Below are 20,829 nucleotides of genomic sequence, written 5' to 3' on the forward strand. Positions count from 1 at the left end.
TCTGTCAGTCGGTCATACATGTCGCTAGTTTCCTTTACCTAGGATATTTGCATCCTTAACTCTTCCAGTAATGTCTGTCGTGGCGGTTATCTCTATTCGTCGGAAGTTTTTGAGTTGCAGGCATCATCGCTCGTTCCCCCTGGCGAGCTGGAATTTCTCTGTCAGTTTCTCCAGTGTTGTGATCCTGCCGTCCCCAAGTGCATCACCTCACACTTATCTGGATTGAATTCCATTTGCCATTGACCAGCCCATCTATATTCTCCTGTAATCTAAGGCTATCTTCCTCACTATTTACCACCCCACCAATTTTCATCTCATAACAATAATAATGATCTTTATTATTGTCACAAGTAGGCTTACATTCACACTGCAATGAAGTTACTGTGAAAATCCCCTAGTCGCCACATTCCAGCACCTGTTTGGGTACACAGAGGGAGAATTCAGAATGTCCAATTCACCTAACAGGCACGTCTTCCTGGGCTTGTGGGAGGAAACCGGGGCACCCGGAGGAAACCCACGCAGACACGGGGAGAACGTGCAGACTCTGCACAGACAGTGACCCAAGCCAGAATTGAACCTGGGCGCTGTGCAGGAACAGTGCTAACCACTGTGCCACAAACTTACTGTTCAACCCTCCTACATTCATGTCTAAATCATTTATATAAACCACAAACAGCAAGGGCCCCAACACTGATCCCTGCGGGATCCCATTGGACACAGGCTTCCAGTCAGAAAAGCAGCCCTCGACCATCACCTTGAGATGGTATCATTTGGATCCCCACCACACCGGCTACGCTAGGTCCCAAACTTGGAATTAAAATGCTAATAAACAGACAGGGTAACATGCCACAGAGGAAAATGCTGAGCCTACTTCTGGGTTTCCCGCATGGTATCAGAGCCACTCCACCTTACCCCCCACTTCACTGAGCAAAGGTCAGAGCTACTCCAACTTTCATTCTGTGTAGTTAAAACGAATGGCACAAACATGTTATTTTGGCAGATTTTTCTTTAATTGTATTTAAGTTGAAACAGAAAATAAAGAATTTTCATTGTGGGATGATTATCAAACATCAGGGAGGTGACAGTCTCAAAAATGTTATCACATTTAACAACTCCAAGGACAGCTACTGTGCCAACCACTTGCCAAAATGTTAATAAAACATCATTGCCGTTGTCAAAGATCCTTCAACCCAAAACCATAATCTATTGCAATGTATGCGGTCAGCAGGGATGTACTATAAAACGTGTGCAATCTATTTTATTTCATTGCGATTACAAACTACCGCTTACAAATAAGGTGAACTACAAACTGCAGTTCAAGGTAATAATGTTAACAAACAATGAAGTTAGTACTAAGTAACTAATATGCTATAAAATGAGGTAGCACTGTGATGGTGAAAAGTTGAATTCCACAGTTGGATGATGTGCGATTACTTCGACACGTCATCATGAGGTACGAGCCTACACATGTCACGCAACCATCTAGAGAAAGCCATTGGTTACAACCAGAGAATGTGCCCAGTCGGATGGAAAATGAAAATCAAGTCTTTCTAGCTGATATCCACAGAATAATCCAAAAGTAGGCCTTATGGAAAGCGCCCCAATGAGCAGGGTTTCCCACCCAGTTGAAACAACAGGGCGCCCCAGTTTAATGCCGGGCATCATTTAAGTGCCATTTTCCCACTTCCCAACCAGAACAGGTATGAAAATAGCACCAGGTGAGTGGCAAAAGTTAGGTATACTTGCGCCACCATCCAGGCAGCGATACAGTGGGATTGGGGTGGGTGGTGGTGAGCGGAGTCTCAGTCAAGCGAGGATGCACCCCTCATCATGCTGTCCTCTGCTCCTCCTAGCTTCCAAAATTGAATGCCCCACACTGAGCCAGTTTTTCTCCTGTAACGGGATGAGCAGTAAAGCAGCTCTGCTTCCCAGATCAGAATCTGGTTACGGTTTCATTGAACTGCTGCTGTTTTTTACTGGTGGTGTTGTGTAGTGATGGTGTTCCTATAATATGAGGTAGGGAGATCCAGGATTCTAACCCAGTGACAGTGTGTCCAAGTCAGGATGGATTTGGAGAAGAAACTGGAGTGATGCCGGTTCCCTCTACCTGCTGCCCTGGGCATCTGGGTGGTGGCCGTGGGTTTGGGAGGTGCTGCTGAAGCAGACTTGCTGAGTTGTTGCAATGTATCCTGTAATAGTACAGCTGCATGCACAGTATACAGATCATAGAAGTTCAGTGGATGAAGTGCCAATTAAGCAGTCTCCCTTGTCTTGGATCATGTAAAGCTTCTTGAATGTGATCGTTTACATGTGGATTTGGGCAAGTGAAGAGCATACCAAACTTGTGCCTTTTAAGCGGTGGAAAAGCTTTGGGAAATTAGCTAGTGAACCGCTCGCCTCAGAATCTTCAGCCGCTGACCTGCTGTAGTAGCCTTAGCATTTATGGGACAGAGCTGCCGGTTAATAGTGATCAGATTGTGGATGGTTAGGGATGGTAACGCATCATTGCCAAGACCCTCTTTCGGAGGGTCAGTGCAGACTCAATGGGCCGAATGGCCTCCTTCTGCACTGTAGGGATTCTACAAATACCACTTATCAACGCAAGCCTGAAGGTTCAGGTCTTACTGCACGTGGGTATGGCCTCTTCCATTATCCGTGGAGTCGCCAATGCAGCTGAACACGCTGCAATATCAGATTGGAGGAAAAGTCTTTGACAAGTATTGGAAAATAGCTGAAACTGGACGCTTGTCCCAAGGAATCCCTACAGCAATGCCCTGGGCTGAGGTGAAAAAAGCTAAACATTTTCCTTTGTGCCAGGCATTGCCAATATTTTCCTCTGATCCTGATGGGCTTAGTTCTACTGGAACTTCTGGAAGTCATACAAAACACTACAAGTCAACGTCACAAAGTCAGCAATGGTCAGGTTAAAAATTGACTCAATAATTTTGTTATTATGCCATTTCAACATCGCTTAGATGTCAAGGCTAGATTTAAAGCACTATTACTTTTAGCATACCAAAATGCAACATTATTAAAAAACACAACCTTTTTTGTAATATATATATATATATATATATATATCCTCCCCGGACAGGCGCTGGAATGTGGCGACTAGGGGCTTTTCACAGTAACTTCATTGAAGCCTACTCGTGACAATAAGCGATTTTCATTTTCATTTATGGCATTGTTCTCGGATTCACGCTGCTTCATGCATTACACGTTAGAGGCAGAATATTTTTATTAAAGTTGCATTATTGTATGCTATTAACAGAAGTTTTTAAAATAAACTAATTAGAAATACCGGCACAAAGTATTTCTTGAGTAACTAGGGGTTAAGACAGTCGATTCAGTACTGAAATAGGCTGTGCAGCACACTGGGCTAAATCGCTGGCTTTGAAAGCAGACCAAGGCAGGCCAGCAGCACGGTTCGATTCCCGTAACACCCTCCCTGAACTGGTGCCGAAATATGGCGACTTTTTCACAGTAACTTCACTTGAAGCCTACGCGTGACAATAAGCGATTTTCTTTTCCTTTCATTTCAAAAACAAATTGTTACTGAACATTTATCTCAAACAGAAAAAAAAAGAGCACCAAATCAGGTTGTTTGCATCGAGAGTGATCAGTTAAGCTTATACTTCATGAAGAACAGGACAAAGAGGCGTTTAGAATTTTCTATATAAAGCACAGCTCCCAGAAATTCCACAGTCGCTCCTATGTTGTGAACTTGCAGGATTTAAGAATGTCAAAATCTGCAAGACACTGTCTGCTGTATGCAGAGAGCAGCTGTTTCCTGATTTGTAATATATCATTGAAGTTTGCTCTGTACTAACCGGAAATGGGATTACACATGTACAAAATCTATGCAGACTTTGGAAAAGAAACACACAATGAACATCATGAGCTGAAAGTGTACACCTTCTCATTCATTATTTTTAGATTTCTCCCATAACAAAGAACGGTTTAATACGAAAACAAAAAACTTAAAAATAAAACACAGCTATCAGAAAGTCGAATGAAAAGAACGCGTAACCATAAACTCCATCGGTGAGCAGGTGTTGTCTTTTTAGATGCGCAGTTAAAAAAAAAAGTGACTCAGTTTGGGGGATGGACAGAGTTTAAAGTATATAATCATTTGTGACAGTGTTACCAGCCAGTTTCTTTGTCAAGAGGGCAAGTGACGCTAAACTGACAATCACAGTCCAGTGACAAATTGATCTGTGACTTCAATTAAAAAACACGTACGATTATAAAATCAGAGGAATAACCCATTATGCAGAATACAATGGAGCCACCTCATTATCTAGTCAGCCAGAGTTCTCACTCCTGTCGGCACAGCATGTTATGCTCAATTTACCAATATATTTTATTCAGTTTGTGTAACTAAATACACTGCTGCCCAACTCTGACCGAAGAGAATGCTGTAGTGGTGAAAATGCAAACGGTTGTGGATCTTGATCGTGGCTATTTCAAGGTTCACATACATACAAAGGTCTAGAACCCTGACAGAAGTTTCATGCATTGTTAAATCACCAACCTACCCTATATTATTTTGAATAAAGAACATTAGAAACATTTAGGAAAAGAAACATTCTATAATTGGGAGCAGCTGGTTCTAATTCAACTTCATGAATAGAACAGGATGCTTTTAGCAGCGATAACCTAAGAATGGGTCGGTGATAGATCAATGTACAGACTGTGTGATGGAGTCCACTGGGCGGTTAGCACTGCTGCCTCACAGCACCAGGGATCCAGGTTCGAATCCAACCTTGGCCGACTGTGTGTGTGTGTGTGTGTGTGTGTGTGTGTGTGTGTGTGTGTGTGGAGTTTGCACATTCTTCCCGTGTCTGCGCGGATTTCCTCCGGGTGCTCCGGTTTCCTCCCACACTCCAAAGACGTGCAGGTTAGGTGGAGTGGAGATGCTAAATTGTCCCGAGGTGGGTTTATAAGGTGGAGGATTGGGGAGCTCTTTCAGGAGGATCAGTGTAGACTCGATGGGCCGAATGGCCTCCTTCTGCACTGGAGGGATTGTATGATTAGGTTGTTCTCCTTTACCAGATCCCGTCGAGGGCAGACAGCACAAGTGAGGTCAGGAATGGAGTACGACTCCCTGTATTAATTTATTCCCACTATGGTTTCAAAGAATTTGATACAAATCTGCCCGTGTACACATATTTTAGCAGTTCACATAAAACTGTAAAAACAAATCCTGAGTGGATTTTTAACATTACAAATTGAATTGAATTGTGTAAATAAATCACTAGTCAGATTTCCAGTCACCTCACTTGAAGTAGGACCACAAAACACTGATTGTTTTCCCCTTTGTATTTTAAACAAAGACACCGAATCATTTCATAACCAGTCCATCATATGGCGCCAATGGTATGACCTGACATGTCATCTCGACTGATATTGAAACTGGGAAGAGACTCGAATGTAACTAACGATTTATTTAAACAAAGGCTGTGCAACCCAATCGTGTTTTATTGCACACAATTAAAATCGAGGGCCAATCCGACAGACAGCGTTTGTTCCTTATCACCTCTGCTCGGCGCTAATGATCGAAGTCATCTGAAATCGGGAGGGAGTGATTATTCATGTGGCCGTCAAGTTCCGGCATCTGAAAAACAAAACGAACATTGAAGGAGATTTGGACCACCAAAAACGTTTTTTAATTATTTAAAAACAAATCAAATGCCATTATGAAAATATACAAAATTAGGTCGACAGGAGCGTTATTAACTCAGTTTTACAATTGGGCCTAGGGCAGTTTCCACCCCCCCCACAAGTCTTATTAATTTTACAACAAAAAATAAACATCACTTGGCAAGTTTTTCTTCAAATTCTATATTTGTGTTAATCAAAGTGAAAACAAAGGGGTTGTTTTTTTTTACATCTCATTGTACTTAAACATAAAAGTCAAATGAATTTACAGTGGAATTTACCACATACTATGCGACAGATTATTGCAATAAACAATCTGTTTAATGATATTACAGAGCTGGATTCTCCAGTCCCCCAGCTGAGTGTATCTCGGTGGCACGATTATATACCCCCAGCACTTGTCAATGGGGTTTCCCAGTGAAGCCACTCCATGCAGCCGTGAAACCCGCAGGCGGGGGTGCGCTGCCAGCGGGAACCGAGAACCCCCACAGCTGGAGAATGCCCGCCCTAGCCCATGTGTGCAAAAAGCATCATCTGTTTTGGATCTGTAATTGTAAAAACCCATAAAAAACTGGGCCCGTTGAATAAAAATGGCTCAGATTGTAATAGCACGTCCGTCGAATTGTTTAAACATTAGAATAACATTTTTAATTATTAAACCACTCAGTTGAAGGAAAGCAAAGGCAAAGCTGTGACGTTGGTCTTCAATGGAGTTCAGTGCCTGACTTGAAAATTGCGGGATTTCTAAGCTACTGCACCATTTGCTTTCTGCCACATCCGGGAGCTTCACATGGATGGAAACAATGAAAGCTGCCTTCCTTTCGGACTAGCACCTGTGCTTTTTGAACATGCAACGACAGAAGAGCAAATAGATGGGGAGTGCAAATTTAAGAATGTAAAAGCTACATTTCTTTTGCAGGGGAGGGAATAAAAACTACTCCCCAATTGAGTTATGTTAATATGCCCCATTCTAATTATCATCAGTGCTTTTTAGAAACCTGCGTTGCTCATTTTTCTTTGCCGAGGATCACACTCCTAACCAACATCATGCTCCAGATTCACATCTTTGTGCATCATGTTGGAATGCAGCTCGGAAAGTTCCAACTGAGGTCAATTGATTTTTGTTTCGTTAGGTAAGCGTATTAAGGAATGTCGAACCAAGACGGGTAAACGGGGATGAGCCATGATCTGACTGAATAGCAAGAACACACAGGAGGAGATGAATGGCCTATGGAGTAATGGAATGTGGTTAAATGATTCTCAACGTAGCAGACTATTGGCTCCAATCGTTTTACTGTTTATAGCTGCTAAGTGGAGATTTGGCTTCTGTGGAGAAGTGTGGGAAGGGAATCAATAGTTCCCATCAAATATAGGTTTTAATGTTTTTAAAAAAAAGCCACTTCAACTAGCCGCTGGATAATATACCACTCTGCTACATTCCTTTTGGATGCCTCCTCGGTCAGCTTCTCAGGATATATCAATGGTCCGATTACTAAGGGGTTACGTTAAAGGGCGCAGGTCATGAGCATCTTGGAAACTAACTCAGGTTGAGTCCAAATTGTGTTCCTTCTTGAAGTTTTAGCCAGAAGTCCACACATTTGACCTAATCCATCTACCATTCTTTGTTTCACTTTCAGATTAGATGTTTGCTTTCCAATTAACGCACTTTTTGGCCACTTTAGCAACTCAGGTTAAAGAGAGGAGAGCAATTTCTGTTGACCTTGGTATCTTTCTAAAACCCAAAACCGCTAAATGAAAGAGTTGCAATCAAAACAAAGCTCCGGTATTATTCAGATTGCTTTCTTAGATTGTCAGCTTTACAATATTCCACTCAATGGATCTACTCCACATTCTACTGTATTTGGCTTGACCATTTTGTGGCAGTGGTTAGCACTGTTGCTTCACAGCTCCAGGGACCCAGGTTCGATTCCCGGTTTGGGTCACTGCCTATGCGGAGCCTACACGTTCTCCCCCGTCTGCGTGGGTTTCCTCTGGCTGCACCGGTTTCCTCCCACAGTCCAAAGACGTGGGGTTTAGGTGGATTGGTCAGGCTAAATTGCCCCGTAGTGTCCAAAAGTTAGGAGGGGTTGCTGGGTTACGGGGATAGGGTGGAGGTGTGGGCTTAGGTAGGCTGCTCTTTCAGGGGCCGGTGTACACCCGATGGGCCGAATGGCCTCCTTCTGCACTGTAAATTCTATGAATCTATGATCTTCTTTCTGGTCTCATTTACAATGCACTTCATTATAATGGTTCTTACACTGGGAAATTACCTGTTTTATTTTAGTGACTTGACATTCACCATTCCTTGCTGCATCTGTAGATTGTTATAAGGCTATTGCAGTTTTAAAACAATTCGGTATCATATTATTTTACTGTTGATAGTTGCTAAGTGGCAGTCCGGTCAGGGCCCATCTTATATATTCACAATTGCTACTGCTTTCATAATTTCCTTGGCATTATCAGGAAACACTGTGGCACTGCCTTGTGTTGTCTGTGCCAAGTTGGTGTGATGCAAGTTACAGAGATTTGGAAGGAAAACATGAGCTAGAATAGCCACAAGTCAGTTCTCAATTAATAAGTCCAGAGCATTAAAGTACCAAGATTTAGCACTGGTTGACAGCTTAACCAGAAAATTCCAAGGACCAGATGCTATTAGAAATGTTCTTCTGAGGCTGGAATTAAGGCACTAGGTTTTCCAAATAAAACTGTCAATTTTTTCATGGTAAATTAGGCAGCCTGATCGTAAAATATGCTGGAGTTCTGTTCCATTAGAACTCAGCCAAAATTAGTACATGCCTCATTTCCCACCTTCAGCGGCTAGGGGAAGTACCTATTCATTTTTAGATCAAGTGGGTAATTGGAAATGAGGTGGAAATTACATAAAATGCCCCAGTTTTTGTCACTTCTGCTTTATCTCCCTCAGTTTTTGCTAATATGAGATAGGAACCTGGTTTACCAGGTGCTGTAGAAAAGGAGTGAATTTTTAAAAAAGCCCAGTAGGTTAATCGCAGGAATTGATGAAACCTTATTTTTGACTCATTTTCTAATGCTTCTTTTAAGAAGGTAAGTTACATAGAATCCACAGCATCCTGACAGTGCAGAAGGAGGCCATTCGGCCAATCGAGACTGCACGGACTCTCTGAAACAGCGTCCAACCTAGGCTCACTCCCCTATCCCTGTAATCCCACCTAACCTGCACATCTTTGGACAGGAAGGGGCAATTTAGCATGGTCAATCCTCCTAACCTGCACATCTTTGGACAGGAAGGGGCAATTTAGCACGGTCAATCCTCCTAACCTGCACATTTTTGGACTGCTGCAATCCAATTTAAATCCCAGTTCCATCACAGGTTCCTCACTACCAACGACCTTTTTATATTCCAGATTGGCACTCTGAATCAGCTGTGCATGGGTGCTTCGTATGTGTCACGGATGCAATGTTTGCTGAAGCAAGCAATTTGATTACGTGCCCAAAGAACAATCAGTTCTTTGATTGACAATGATAGGACACTGTTATTTTACAGTGTGCCAGCATTCCCAAAGGTATAAGATTCACAAATGTGCTCTCCCTTCTCAATGACACTTCCAACATTTAATTGGAAAGGATTCTATCCTCTCAATTTACAGCTCATTTGCAACCAGCAGAAACACATAATTCAAGTGGTAGATGGACGTATTTGCTGCTACCTTAGACGCACCATCAACAAGATTTATTGCTACAAAACCACTAATATTGGTCACTGACTCAGCATTGCCACTGAACATCAGGAAAGCAGGTTTTTTTTATTTGTTCATGGGATGTGGGCGTCGCTGGCTGGGCTGGCATCTATTCTCCATCCCCAAGGGCATTTAAGAGTCAACCCCATTGCTGTAGATCTGGAGTCACATGTCGGCCATACCAGGTAAGGTCGACAGACTTCCTTCCCTAAAGGACATTAATGAACCAGATGGGGTTCGACAATGATTTCATGTTCATCTTTGGACTTTTAATTCCAGATTTTCTTTTACTGAATTTAAATTTCACCATCTGCCCTGATGAGATTTGAACCCAAATTCCCACAGCATGACTCTGGTCTCTGGATTACTAGTCCAGTGACAATATCACTAAGCCACTGCCTCCCCTGGCTTTACTAGTGAGATAGAAAGCCTTGCCGTACAGTTACCTGTAACCGAATGCAAAGCCTGCAGATGCCAGAAGAGGCAGTCCCCTCGAATCTAAGGGCAACACGGCAGGAGTCTAAGTATACAAAAGAGACAGTCAGACAGCCCTAGAATCTCCATCGTAAGACCTTCTGCTGCCGATGGCTCTGGAGTTGCCACAGAATGCAATGTGGCTTGCAGTATACAGCAGATAATGTTAATGCTCCCCCAGTCCAGTTGCGATTCATAGCAAACCGTAGAGTTAACAGGCCCAATGTGGACAAGGAAATCTCCTGCTGTTTACCACCTACCACTCTCCCTCAGATGAAGAATAGGCACTGCTCCCTGTTGAACATCACTTTGAAAGTCCCACCAAGGGTACGGACTGTACTCTGGGTGGGGGATCACTAAGTGGCTCGGCAGCACCACTACTAACCAGGCTGACCAATGCTGAAGGGCAAAGCTGAAAGACTGGGCCTGTGGCAGATGGTGAAAGAACAAACATGAGGGGGGCACCTACTTGACCATAGCCTCACCAATCTCCACGCGTCTACAGCCTGTGGAGATACATCCAACAGTGCTGCTGGGAGGAAATTCTGGCATTTTGACGCAGCAATGAAAAAGTAACGGCGACATATTTCCAAGTCACGATGGCGTGACTCATGGAGGGACCTTGCAAGACCTGGTGTTGCCGTAGTCAAGACGGTGTGACTCGTAGAGGGAACTTGCAAGACCTGTGTTGCCACAGCCACCTTCTGCCCGTGTTATAGATGCTGCAGATTGCATGTTTGGAAGGTGCTGTTGAAGAAAACCGTGCATCGGTGGTGGAGGAAGAGAATGCGTAAGGTGGTGGATGATTTGCCAACCCATCAGGCTTCTTTGACCCGGGTTACTTCAAACTTCTCAAGAGTTGTTGGAAGTGAACACATCCAGGCAAGTGGAGGGTATTTAATCACACGCTGGCTTGTGCCTTGCAGGTGATTGAAAGGCATTGGGGAATCAAGAGATTAGCCACTCACCACAGAATTCCCAGTCTCTGGCCTGCTCTCCACAGTATCTATCCGACTTGTCCAGTTACGTTTTTGATTAGATGCTTATCGCCTGCCACTTGTGTGGCACAACAGCGCATTCAGAAAGCGCGCCACTCTGCCCTGGAAGTAGCCCGACGAGACTATTTATTTGGAAACATTGTTTGGATATTCCAAAACTGATGATATCTCGTAAGCTGTCGCCCAACCATGCAGCAAGACCATGTCCCAATCCTCCACTGATCAGTTCCCGGGTAGTGCTAAACACTTGGGGCTGACCCAAGCATTAAAATGATGCTCATGATTCTTAGCACTCAGTCAGGATATCACCTGACCACAAATTGGGGCTCTTTTAAAGGGATATATCCAACTCTGTCGCACCTGAAACCACGTTTGGTGCGGTCAGCAGCGATTTTGCAAAATAAAGTGAGCTTTCCTGTACCTCCAAATGTGACATGGGCTAGAAGTGTTTGAAACACCAAGAATCAGAACGATCGTTTCCTCCGATGTTGAAGGAGGTCAGGGAGGAAACAGCAGATGCTCTGAGGATCATTTTTCCAATCTTCATGAGACACAAGGGAGGTGCCGGAGGAGTGGAGGAATGCAAATACAGTTCCGCTGTTTTAAAAGTGTACTAAAGGGGACACGGTAGCACAGTGGGTAGCACTGTTATTTCACCAGGGTACCAGGTTCGATTCCTGGCTTGGGTTACTGTCTGTGCGGAGTCTGCACGTTCTCCTCGTGCTTTCGTGGGTTTCCTCCGGGTGCTCCGGTTTCCTTCCACAAGCCCCAAAAGTTGTGCTGTTAGGTGAATTGGACATTCTGAATTTTCCCTCCAAGTACCCGAACAGGCGCTGGAATGTGGCCACTGGGGGATTTTCACAGTACCTTCATTACAGTGTCACTTTAACGCTACTTGTGACAATTCAAATTAAAAAAACCCAAAGAAAATGCCAAACAATTGGCCATGTGGTGGATAGAGTAGAGGATAGCTGTAATCCCCAAAATGATATAGATGGGTTGGTGGAGTGGACAAGAAAGTAGCAGATGTGGAGTTGAACTCTGCTAAGTGTGAGTTAATGCATTTAGGGAGGTCCAACAGCAAAAGGGAATACACAATAAACGGGAATATACTGAAGGGACAGATGAAGTGAGAGATCTTGGCGTGCAAGTACACAGGTCAATAAAAAGTAGCAGTACAAGTAGATAAGGTTGTGAAGAAGGTAAATGGGATGCTCTCCTTCAATGGTAGAGGTACAGAATACAAAAGTAGTGATATTATGCTGGAACTGCACAAGACGCTAGTGAGGCCACAACTGGAGGATTGTGTGCAGTGCTGGTCACATTACAGGAAGGATATCATTGCTCTGGGGAGAGAGAGCAGAGAATATTTACTAGAATGTTACCAGGGTTGGAGAATTGTAGCTATGAGGAGAGATTGGAGAGGCTGGGGTTGTTTTCCTTGGAATAGAGAAGGCTCAGGGATGACATGAATGAAATGAAAATCGCTTATTGTCACGAGTAGGCTTCAATGAAGTTACTGTGAAAAGCCCCTAGTCGCCACATTCCGGCGCCTGTCCGGGGAGGCTGGTACGGGAATCGAACCGTGCTGCTGGCCTGCTTTAAAAGCCAGCGATTTAGCTGAGTGAGCTAAACCAGCCCCTTGAGCTAAACCAGCCCCTGTTCACATGATTGAGGTGTACAAAATTGCGAGGGGTACAGATAGTTTAGACAGGAGGAACCTGTTTCCCTTGGCAGAGAGTTCAAAAACCAGGGGCCATAGATTCAAGCGAAGTGGCTGAAGGATTGGAGGGCACATTAAGAAAAACATTTACGCAGAGGGTAGTGGGTGCCTGGAATTCGCTGCCCGAGTTGATGGTGGAGGCAGAAACCATGAATTATTTTTGAAAAGTACCTGGACCTGCACCGTAAATGCCGTAAGCTGCGGAGCTATGGGCAGTGTGCAGGATGGGATTGCAAAGGGCACCTGGGTGTCCTGGGGTCATCATGGACAGGATGGGCCAAATGGGCTCCTTCTGTGCTGTACCATTTCTATGGTTCTAAGTGCCTGAAACGGGAAAGTATTTAATTTCCCAGTACTAATACAAACTTAAAAACAATTCACAAAATCCTTAAACAATTCCGAAAGGATTAAAAAGATGTTAGCTTGTAATTGTCCACCAAATCTGCTCTTCCTATAATGCCTCTGTAAATTCACTGGGGTAACCACTTGTGTATGGTTGGATTTAAGTGTGAGCCTACAAGTATGCTCCCAATATAAATTTCAATTGACAGACCTGCAGCTTCTGTAGCATTTCTTACGATATTTTGAATGAAAACTATACTCATTGGTTACTGTCAACAACTCCACAAGCTGTATTTTGTGAAAAGACTTTAGGGCAACTTGTGGCTGGAACAGCAGGCCACCGACAAAGAGCACAACATCTGCAGCTTGCTCAGTCTCTATCATGACCTACAATAAGGGGTTGGAGGGCTCACCATGTTCAAATCGTCCAAGCTACGAAAATAATTTAGACCTGGTTATTATACTTTTAAGTAGAAAATGGTCTTTGTGGCTTTCAAATGTAAACATGGAGACCCATCATTGACTCCTGCTTTTACAGGATGCTTTTCTTCATCCTGAATTTTTAGGCAATTCTTGTTTGAACCTCGGTTGTAGTGGTTCAGCCTTGTACGCTTCATTGAACATTCTAGTGCAAGCCAGATGAATTAACACTGCTAATTAGTTTTTCGCCACGGGTCCTTCAAAACATTTGCTTTTTCGGCAGTATACAAAACAGCATTCTTTCTTCCGCTTCACAGAATATCTGCAAATCAAGTGGGTCAATGTGCAGCTTGCTAAGGGAATGCTCTACCTTTCCTGTATAGGCTGCCAAGGGATAGGAAAGAACGAAGCTTCAAAGCTCTTGCTCTCTTCCCTCCACTTTGGTGGGAGAAATCACCATCTCCCCATCTTGGGAGTGCTGATACAATGGTGATAACATGGGCAGCACGGTGGCACAGCGGGTTAGCCCTGCTGCCTCACGGCGCCGAGGTCCCTGGTTCAATCCCGGCTCTGGGCCACTGTCCCTGTGGAGTTTGCACATTCTCCCCGTGTTTGCGTGGGTTTCGCCCCCACAACCCAAAGATGTGCAGGATTGGCCATGCTAAATTACCCCACAATTGGAAAATATTAATTGGGTACTCTAAATTTAAAAAAAAATGGTTATAACAATCATATCTAAAGGCCTAGAAGACAAAGGCAGAAGTCACACTGCAGCTTATACAAAGCTATATAGGCCGTATGTCGAGTGCTGCAAGCGGTTCTGGGCACCACATCTTAGGAAAGATAAACTGGCCATGGAGGGACAGTGTGGGGTTCAGCAGAATAGTGCATGGGCTTCAATGTTTAAATTACAAGGAGTGTCGGCACAAACCAGAGCTGGACTTTAGGATGTCAAGGAAGGATTTGAATCACATTTGCAAGAGATTAAAATGTAGGATAGATAACGTGGAAATATTACTGCTGGTTTGGGAGTCTGGGACACGGGTCCCAGTCCAAACATTGGAGGCCGACCCTTCAGGGTGAAATTAGGAATCAGTTCTAATAATAATAATAATGATCTTTATTAGTGTCACAAGTGGGCTTACATTAACACTGCAATGAAGTTACTGTGAAAAGCCCCTAGTTGCCACACTCCGGCGCATGTTCAGGTACACAGGGGGAGAATTCAGAATGTCCAATTCACCTAACAGCACGTCTTTCGGGACTTGTGGGAGGAAACCGGAGCACCCGGAGGAAACCCACGCAGACACGGGGAGAACGTGCAGACTCCGCACAGACAGTGACCCAAGCCGGGAATCGAACCTGCGACGCTAGAGCTGTGCAGCAAGTGTTACCCACTGTGCTACCGTACTGCCCACGGTACACACATTGGAAGCTTTCCCCCCCAAATGATGCTGGATTAATTGTTAATTTTAGAACCAAGATTGATCATTTTTGTTACTCAAAACTATTAAGGGATATGAGAAAAAGGCAGGTGCGTGGAATTAGGAACAGATTAACCATGATCTCATTGAATGGCGGGACTTGCTCAAGGAGCTAAATGGCCTCCTCCTATCCTCATGTCCAAACCAGAAAGAATATTAATTTTACTTTGAAAATTTGTAAGAGCGGGAAAAGGACTGTACCAGAGAGGCTGAAAAATAATTTCCTACATATTTTCAACACTGTCAGAAGCATTCTGAGCCAAAGGATATCCCTTGCTTCACATATTCTGCGAATGAACTCAAAATTGAAAATGTGCTCAGTAGCGAAACCTCCTTTGATGCAGAAAGGGTCAGCTTTCCGTGTCTGCTTTGTGTTTCTCGTGACTGGTCTTTCATTATAACCCCTACAATTTCCAATGCTCCCTTCCAGATAGTTAGAAAATCTTTTTTATAGGATAGCCTGAATAATAATAATTTAAAAAAAGTGGTTTATGAAATCAAACCCTGATGTCATTATTGCCTTAAAAATAAATTAGTCTTTCCTGGTGTGCAGAATGAAGGTCATTCAAAGAACACCTAACTTAAGTACAGGTATTCCTTGGACTTAACCCAAGAATCTCCAATTCGGAAGTGAGCAGTTTGCTAACAACACATTCGGGGCACAAAAGGTAAAAACGGGTCACTATACTTCTTTTGTGATGAAAGGACACAAGATGAAGAAAATCAACTTACAGATTTAGGTTTATAAGCTCCAAGTTTGAAACGACAACAGATGACATCAACTAAAAAACCCACAAGTCCATGCAGCATGCCTAAAGAAAGAATAGATCAAGCATATAAGCTGCCATGTTATTATATTAATGCAATTACGCTGATTTGCAAACCAAAACACTGCACAATATCCTTTATCTGCAGTTTATGACATTAAATCGAAAAGTTTCCGCGATTATTTTCCAGAGGAAAAAGGCATTGCTGAACTTCGAATCCCATCCCAGGGTCAACAGTCTTCAATATATATAAAAAAATAATTAATGAATCAATTCATGCCAAATATGAGTTTTAAGAGCAAATGGATTCACACAGTGCATTCAGTCCATACGTGTTGCTGGCTCCACCAAGGGAGGGAGGGTAATACGTAGGTTCACAGGAGTATGTAATCAATTAGAGGCCAAATAATAACTGGGTAACAGTGGAGTTCTAAGTTCTATGAAATAATACACTATATTAAGTTGTTAACAGAAAATATAATGTAATTAATCACAAAGTAACGAAGATGGTAACATTGGCATTTCACCAACAAGAATTTCTGTAGTTTAACCAACACTATAGTCAAACACACAATACTGCCAATATTTTCAGGAACCAAAGATTTAAAAAACAAGTAATTTTTGGTTATTTCACTTCATTACTATATTTCGCAAATAGATCTTACAAGTTGTCAGCATTCTGGTTATCAAGGCACAGGTGATGGTTTTATCCGCACATAAATTGCCCCTTCATTGGAAAAAAGAATAATTGGGCACTCTAAATTTATTTTTAAAAAGAGTTATCTGATGGCTTAGACTTGCCGATTTCCAGTGAAACTGCATCGCCGGGGAAAGTTGAACAGGACGCGGAATTGTCATTTGACTTCAGGTTTATCGAGAGCTTTCACCTATAGAGTGCTCAAGTTCAAGTGCGCCATCAATTCAACATAAATGAATGCAAATTCCACTCTTACAAACGTACCAATTTTAGAAGAATTATTGAATTTCCCGAGTTGCAATACCCAAACTGGGTTCAATGGTGCAGCTTCAATCATCACTCATACCCAGAGGTAATTGGTTATCTCACAGTCTGAAAGTATAGCTTTTTCACGTAATATGTTTTTCTAGAAAATCGTGATTTTCCTGTGGTATTTTAAATGTTTTACTAAGCGTTGGAGGCAGGGTTGGGTGCAGAGGAATCTTTCATTTTCGACAATCAGTGTCATCATCAAGCAAAATTGGGCTGAGGTGCAACTAAAGAGTTTTTTTTTTAAAAAGTGCATTTCTCGGGATGTGGAGCTTGCTGGAAAAGCTGACATTTATTGCCCAGCCCTCATTGTCCTTGAGCTGGTAAGTACTAGGCCACTGTCGCGGACCACTATAATCTGTGTAGTGAAGGTGCTCTAATAATGTTAAGCAGGGAATTCAAGGGTTTTAACACAGCAGCGATGAAGGAATAGCGATAGCCGCACAGATCGGGATAGTGTGTAACTTAGAGGAAAGCACAGGGAGGTTGTGTTGTCAAGCAACTGCCATCTTTCCTTCTAGATATCGGTCTTGGGAGGTTTCCCAGAAGCTGCCTGGGCGAGTTGCTGCAATGCATTCTGTAGATGGTACATACTGTCGTCACAGCACAGTGTTGGGCTGATGCACTAGCCAACTGTTTTTAGCCTAGATGGTGTTGAACTTGAGATTTGTTGTAGGTGCACGCATCCAAGCAATTGGAGAGAATTCCGTCACATTCCTGACTTAGGCCTTACAAGAGGAGGGAAGTTAAAAGGGGAGCCAGTCGGCAGAAAGCACTCGTCTCCAAACTGTTCTGGCAGCCAAAGAATTTGTGGATGGTTCCGTTTCAATGGTGACCCCCACGATGTTGATAGTTGGCGATGCAGTGATCGACTCAATACCAATTCCAGTTACCTGCAGGCATGGACTGCTTCACAATGTGAGGAATTGCAAAAGGAACTGTACACCGTCCGAGTTTCAGCAATCATCCCCAATTCTGACCTCATGGTGGAGGCAAGGATACTGATGAAAGTTGAAGATAGTTGTGCCCAGGACACAATCCTGAGGAACCCCTGCAGCACTGTCCTGTGGTTGGGATTATTAGCTTCAAAATGATCACTCCAGTCTTCTATTGTGGCAGGTAGGACTCCAGCCAATAGAGTTTTCACCTTCAGTTTTATTAGGTCTCTTTGCTGCCACTCAGTCAACTGTTGCCTTGATGTCAGAGGCAGCAATTCTCAACTCAATCTCCAAAACCGAAGTCTGCACCAGAATGATTCTGGCAGAATCTAAACTGAGCATGTGAGCAGATTATTGGTGAGTATGTACCATTTGATAGCACGACTAATGACTTATTTCATCAGTTTGCTGATGACAAGGTGTAGGCTAACGAGGGAGTAATTGGATCTGGATCTGTCCTGATGTTGTGGGTAAAGCGTACCTGCGCAATGTTTCACATTGTTGGGTAAATGCCATTGTTGTAGCTCCATGGGAACAACTTGGCCAAGGGCATGGCTAATTGTGGGGCACAGGCTTTCAGCACTGCAACCAGAACCCCGTGGTTTGCGCACTTGGCCATTTCTTGATGTCACATGGGGGCGACTCGAAATGGCTGAAGACCGGCATCTGTGCAGCTGTGGACCTCGGGAGGCCTCACACTCAACATTTCAGATCGAGGTTGATCGCAGACACTTCAGCCTCTTCTTTTGCACTGGCATGCTGGGCGATGGTAATGTTTTCAGAGCTTCTTATTGCCAAATGTTATGGTACTGACTAACTTACCAGTTGTATCGACTGGGCAGCACGGTAGCATAGTGGTTAGCATAGTTGCTTCACAGCGCCAGGGTCCCAGGTTCGATTCCCTGCTGGGTCACTGTCTGTGCGGAGTCTGCACGTCCTCCCCGTGTCTGCGTAAGTTTCCTCCGGGTGCTCCGGTTTCCTCCCACAGTCCAAAGACGTGCAAGCTAGGTGGATTGGCCATGCTAAATTGTCCTTAGTGTCCAAAAAGGTTAGGAGGGGTTACTGGGATAGGGCGGGGTTGTGGGGTATTCTGTCCACGGGTCGGTGCAGACTCGATGGGCCGAATGGCCTATTTCTGCACTGTAAATACTATGTCTACACCTGAAATGTGCTAATTTTAAGGCTCTTGGTGTCGATTGTGCATGCAGATTTGAAAAATTAAGAAAAAATATTCTTTCTGCAATTTTGAGAATATTAACGCAGCAGGGCCACAATTGCAATCAATATTCTTGTTGCTAGTGCAAAAGTAAAACAATAGTACAGTACTTGCCTGTCGTTGAGAATATTCCTCCAATAATTCCACACAGTCTCACTAAGAATTGTCCTAAAGGCATGTGCTGCTCAGTCACTGTAACCGTCAAGGAGCTGATGTCGTACTTTATGAAAATACCTGACACTCCGTGGCTGCCTGCTGCGTGGTTTATCACACGTTCCTGGAGGAAGAGAACGGCTCACTGACAAGGAACCTTGATACAATGCAGTGATATACAGCATTATGTTTACATTATCTGAAAACCCTCCACTTTAGTTTAGTGTAGAATCAGATCACCTTTAACTTTCTTACATAATTATAACTGAGCCGGTCTGCTGGAGACGCCTGTAGTCACCCAGCTCAGTCAGACAGATTGGGCAGCACAGTGGCTAGCACTGCTGCCTCACAGCGCCAGGGACCCGGGTTCAATTCTGATCATGGATGACTGTCTGTTTGGAGTTGGCAAGTTCTCCCCGTGTGTGCGTGGGTTTCCTCCAGGTGTTCAGGTTTCCTCTCAGTCCAAAGGTGATCAGGTTAGGTGGATAGGCCATGCTAAATTGCCCCATAGTGTCCAAAGGTTGGGTGCGGTTATGAGGTTATGAGGGTAGGGAAGGTTCGTTCATAGGGATGGTGCAGACTTGATGGACCGAATGGCCTCCTTCTGCACTGTAGGAATTCTATAATTCTATTGTCTCTACCTGTAATGGGCCATACCTGTCTTTGTTAATTTTTTTTTACATACCTAAAGAACCTTCTATAGCCCACTTCCATGTTTCCCACTAGTTTACTTTCATATTCTATTTTCCCTTTCTTTCATCGTTTTTTTGGCCCGCCTTTAGTGAATTCTAAAATGCTGCCAATCTTGATTTATTACATTCTTGGCAACTTAATAAGCCTCTTCCTTTGATCTAATACAACCTTTAAATACTCTTGTTCGCCTTGGATAGATCACTTTTCCTGTTGGGGTTCTGTGCCTCAAAGGAATGTATATTTGTTGTAAACCATATATCAATTCTTTAAATCCTAGTCATTGACTCTGTAAAGGCTCCTTTGCAACAAGATTATTCATTAGACCTTTCACATTGCTCAATACTAGATAGAAAACAGCCCCTTCTCTAGTTGGCTCTTTAAGGTAACATCTGGTATACATTCCAGGAATTCGCCCTCCACATTAGTGCTAATTATACTGACCCAGTCTGAATGCAGATTGAAGTTCCCATAATTACCTAATTTCCTAATGTATACCATGCCCTACGACACCACTACTGTTTGGTGGCTGATAAACAACTCCCAATGTTTGCTGTCCCTTGCTGTTTCTTAGTTACAACCAAACTGATTCTACACCTTGATCTTCCCACCCAAGATCCTTTCATTAACGTACAGATCTCACCTTTTCTGTTTTGCCTATCCTTCCTAAATATTGAATACTCTTGAATATTCAGTTCCCAAGTAACCTGCAGTCAGATCCCCATATTGACAATTAACTCGTATCTATTTCCTTCTATTGGTGCTATCAATTCCTGTTGAAAATGTTGCCTGCATTGTCGATGAAGTGTCTTTAATTTTGCCATTTTAACACTTTCCGGTACTTCGACTTTATTTGATGCTGGCCTCCGCTGCCTTCCAATTTTGCTTTCTACCTTTCTTCCTGCCGTTACCACCTTTGTTTCTCTCCTATCTGAATTCCCTCTCAGGTACCCATCCCTCTGCCAAGATAGTTTGAATCCTACCCAACAGGCAGCATGGCGGCGCAGTGGTTAGCATTGCTACCTCACGACGCCAAGGACCCAGGTTCAATCCCGTCACTGTCTGTGTGGAGTTTGCACTTTCTCCCCGTGTCTGCGTGGGTTTCCTCCGGGTGCTCCGGTTTCCTCCCACAATCCAAAGATATGCAGGTTAGGTGGATTGGCCATGATAAATTATGAAATGAAAATGAAAATCGTTCATTGTCACGAGTAGGCTTCAATGAAGTTACTGTGAAAAGCCCC

At 43.5% G+C, this 20,829-nt stretch overlaps 1 protein-coding gene across 1 annotated transcript in view; it reads right to left on the minus strand.

The window, feature by feature from the left end:
* Positions 1-991: 991 nt before the first annotated feature.
* Positions 992-20,829, minus strand: part of LOC119954713 (endoplasmic reticulum-Golgi intermediate compartment protein 2-like) — a 63,457-nt gene continuing 43,619 nt past the window's right edge. The window contains 3 exon segments of the mRNA XM_038780196.1: positions 992-5,617; positions 15,551-15,630; positions 18,860-19,022. Coding sequence (XP_038636124.1) covers positions 5,552-5,617; positions 15,551-15,630; positions 18,860-19,022 — 309 coding nt within the window. The 3' untranslated portion in view covers positions 992-5,551.

The sequence above is a fragment of the Scyliorhinus canicula genome, chromosome 20 (genome assembly GCF_902713615.1).
Source record: "Scyliorhinus canicula chromosome 20, sScyCan1.1, whole genome shotgun sequence".
Taxonomy (NCBI): domain Eukaryota; kingdom Metazoa; phylum Chordata; class Chondrichthyes; order Carcharhiniformes; family Scyliorhinidae; genus Scyliorhinus; species Scyliorhinus canicula.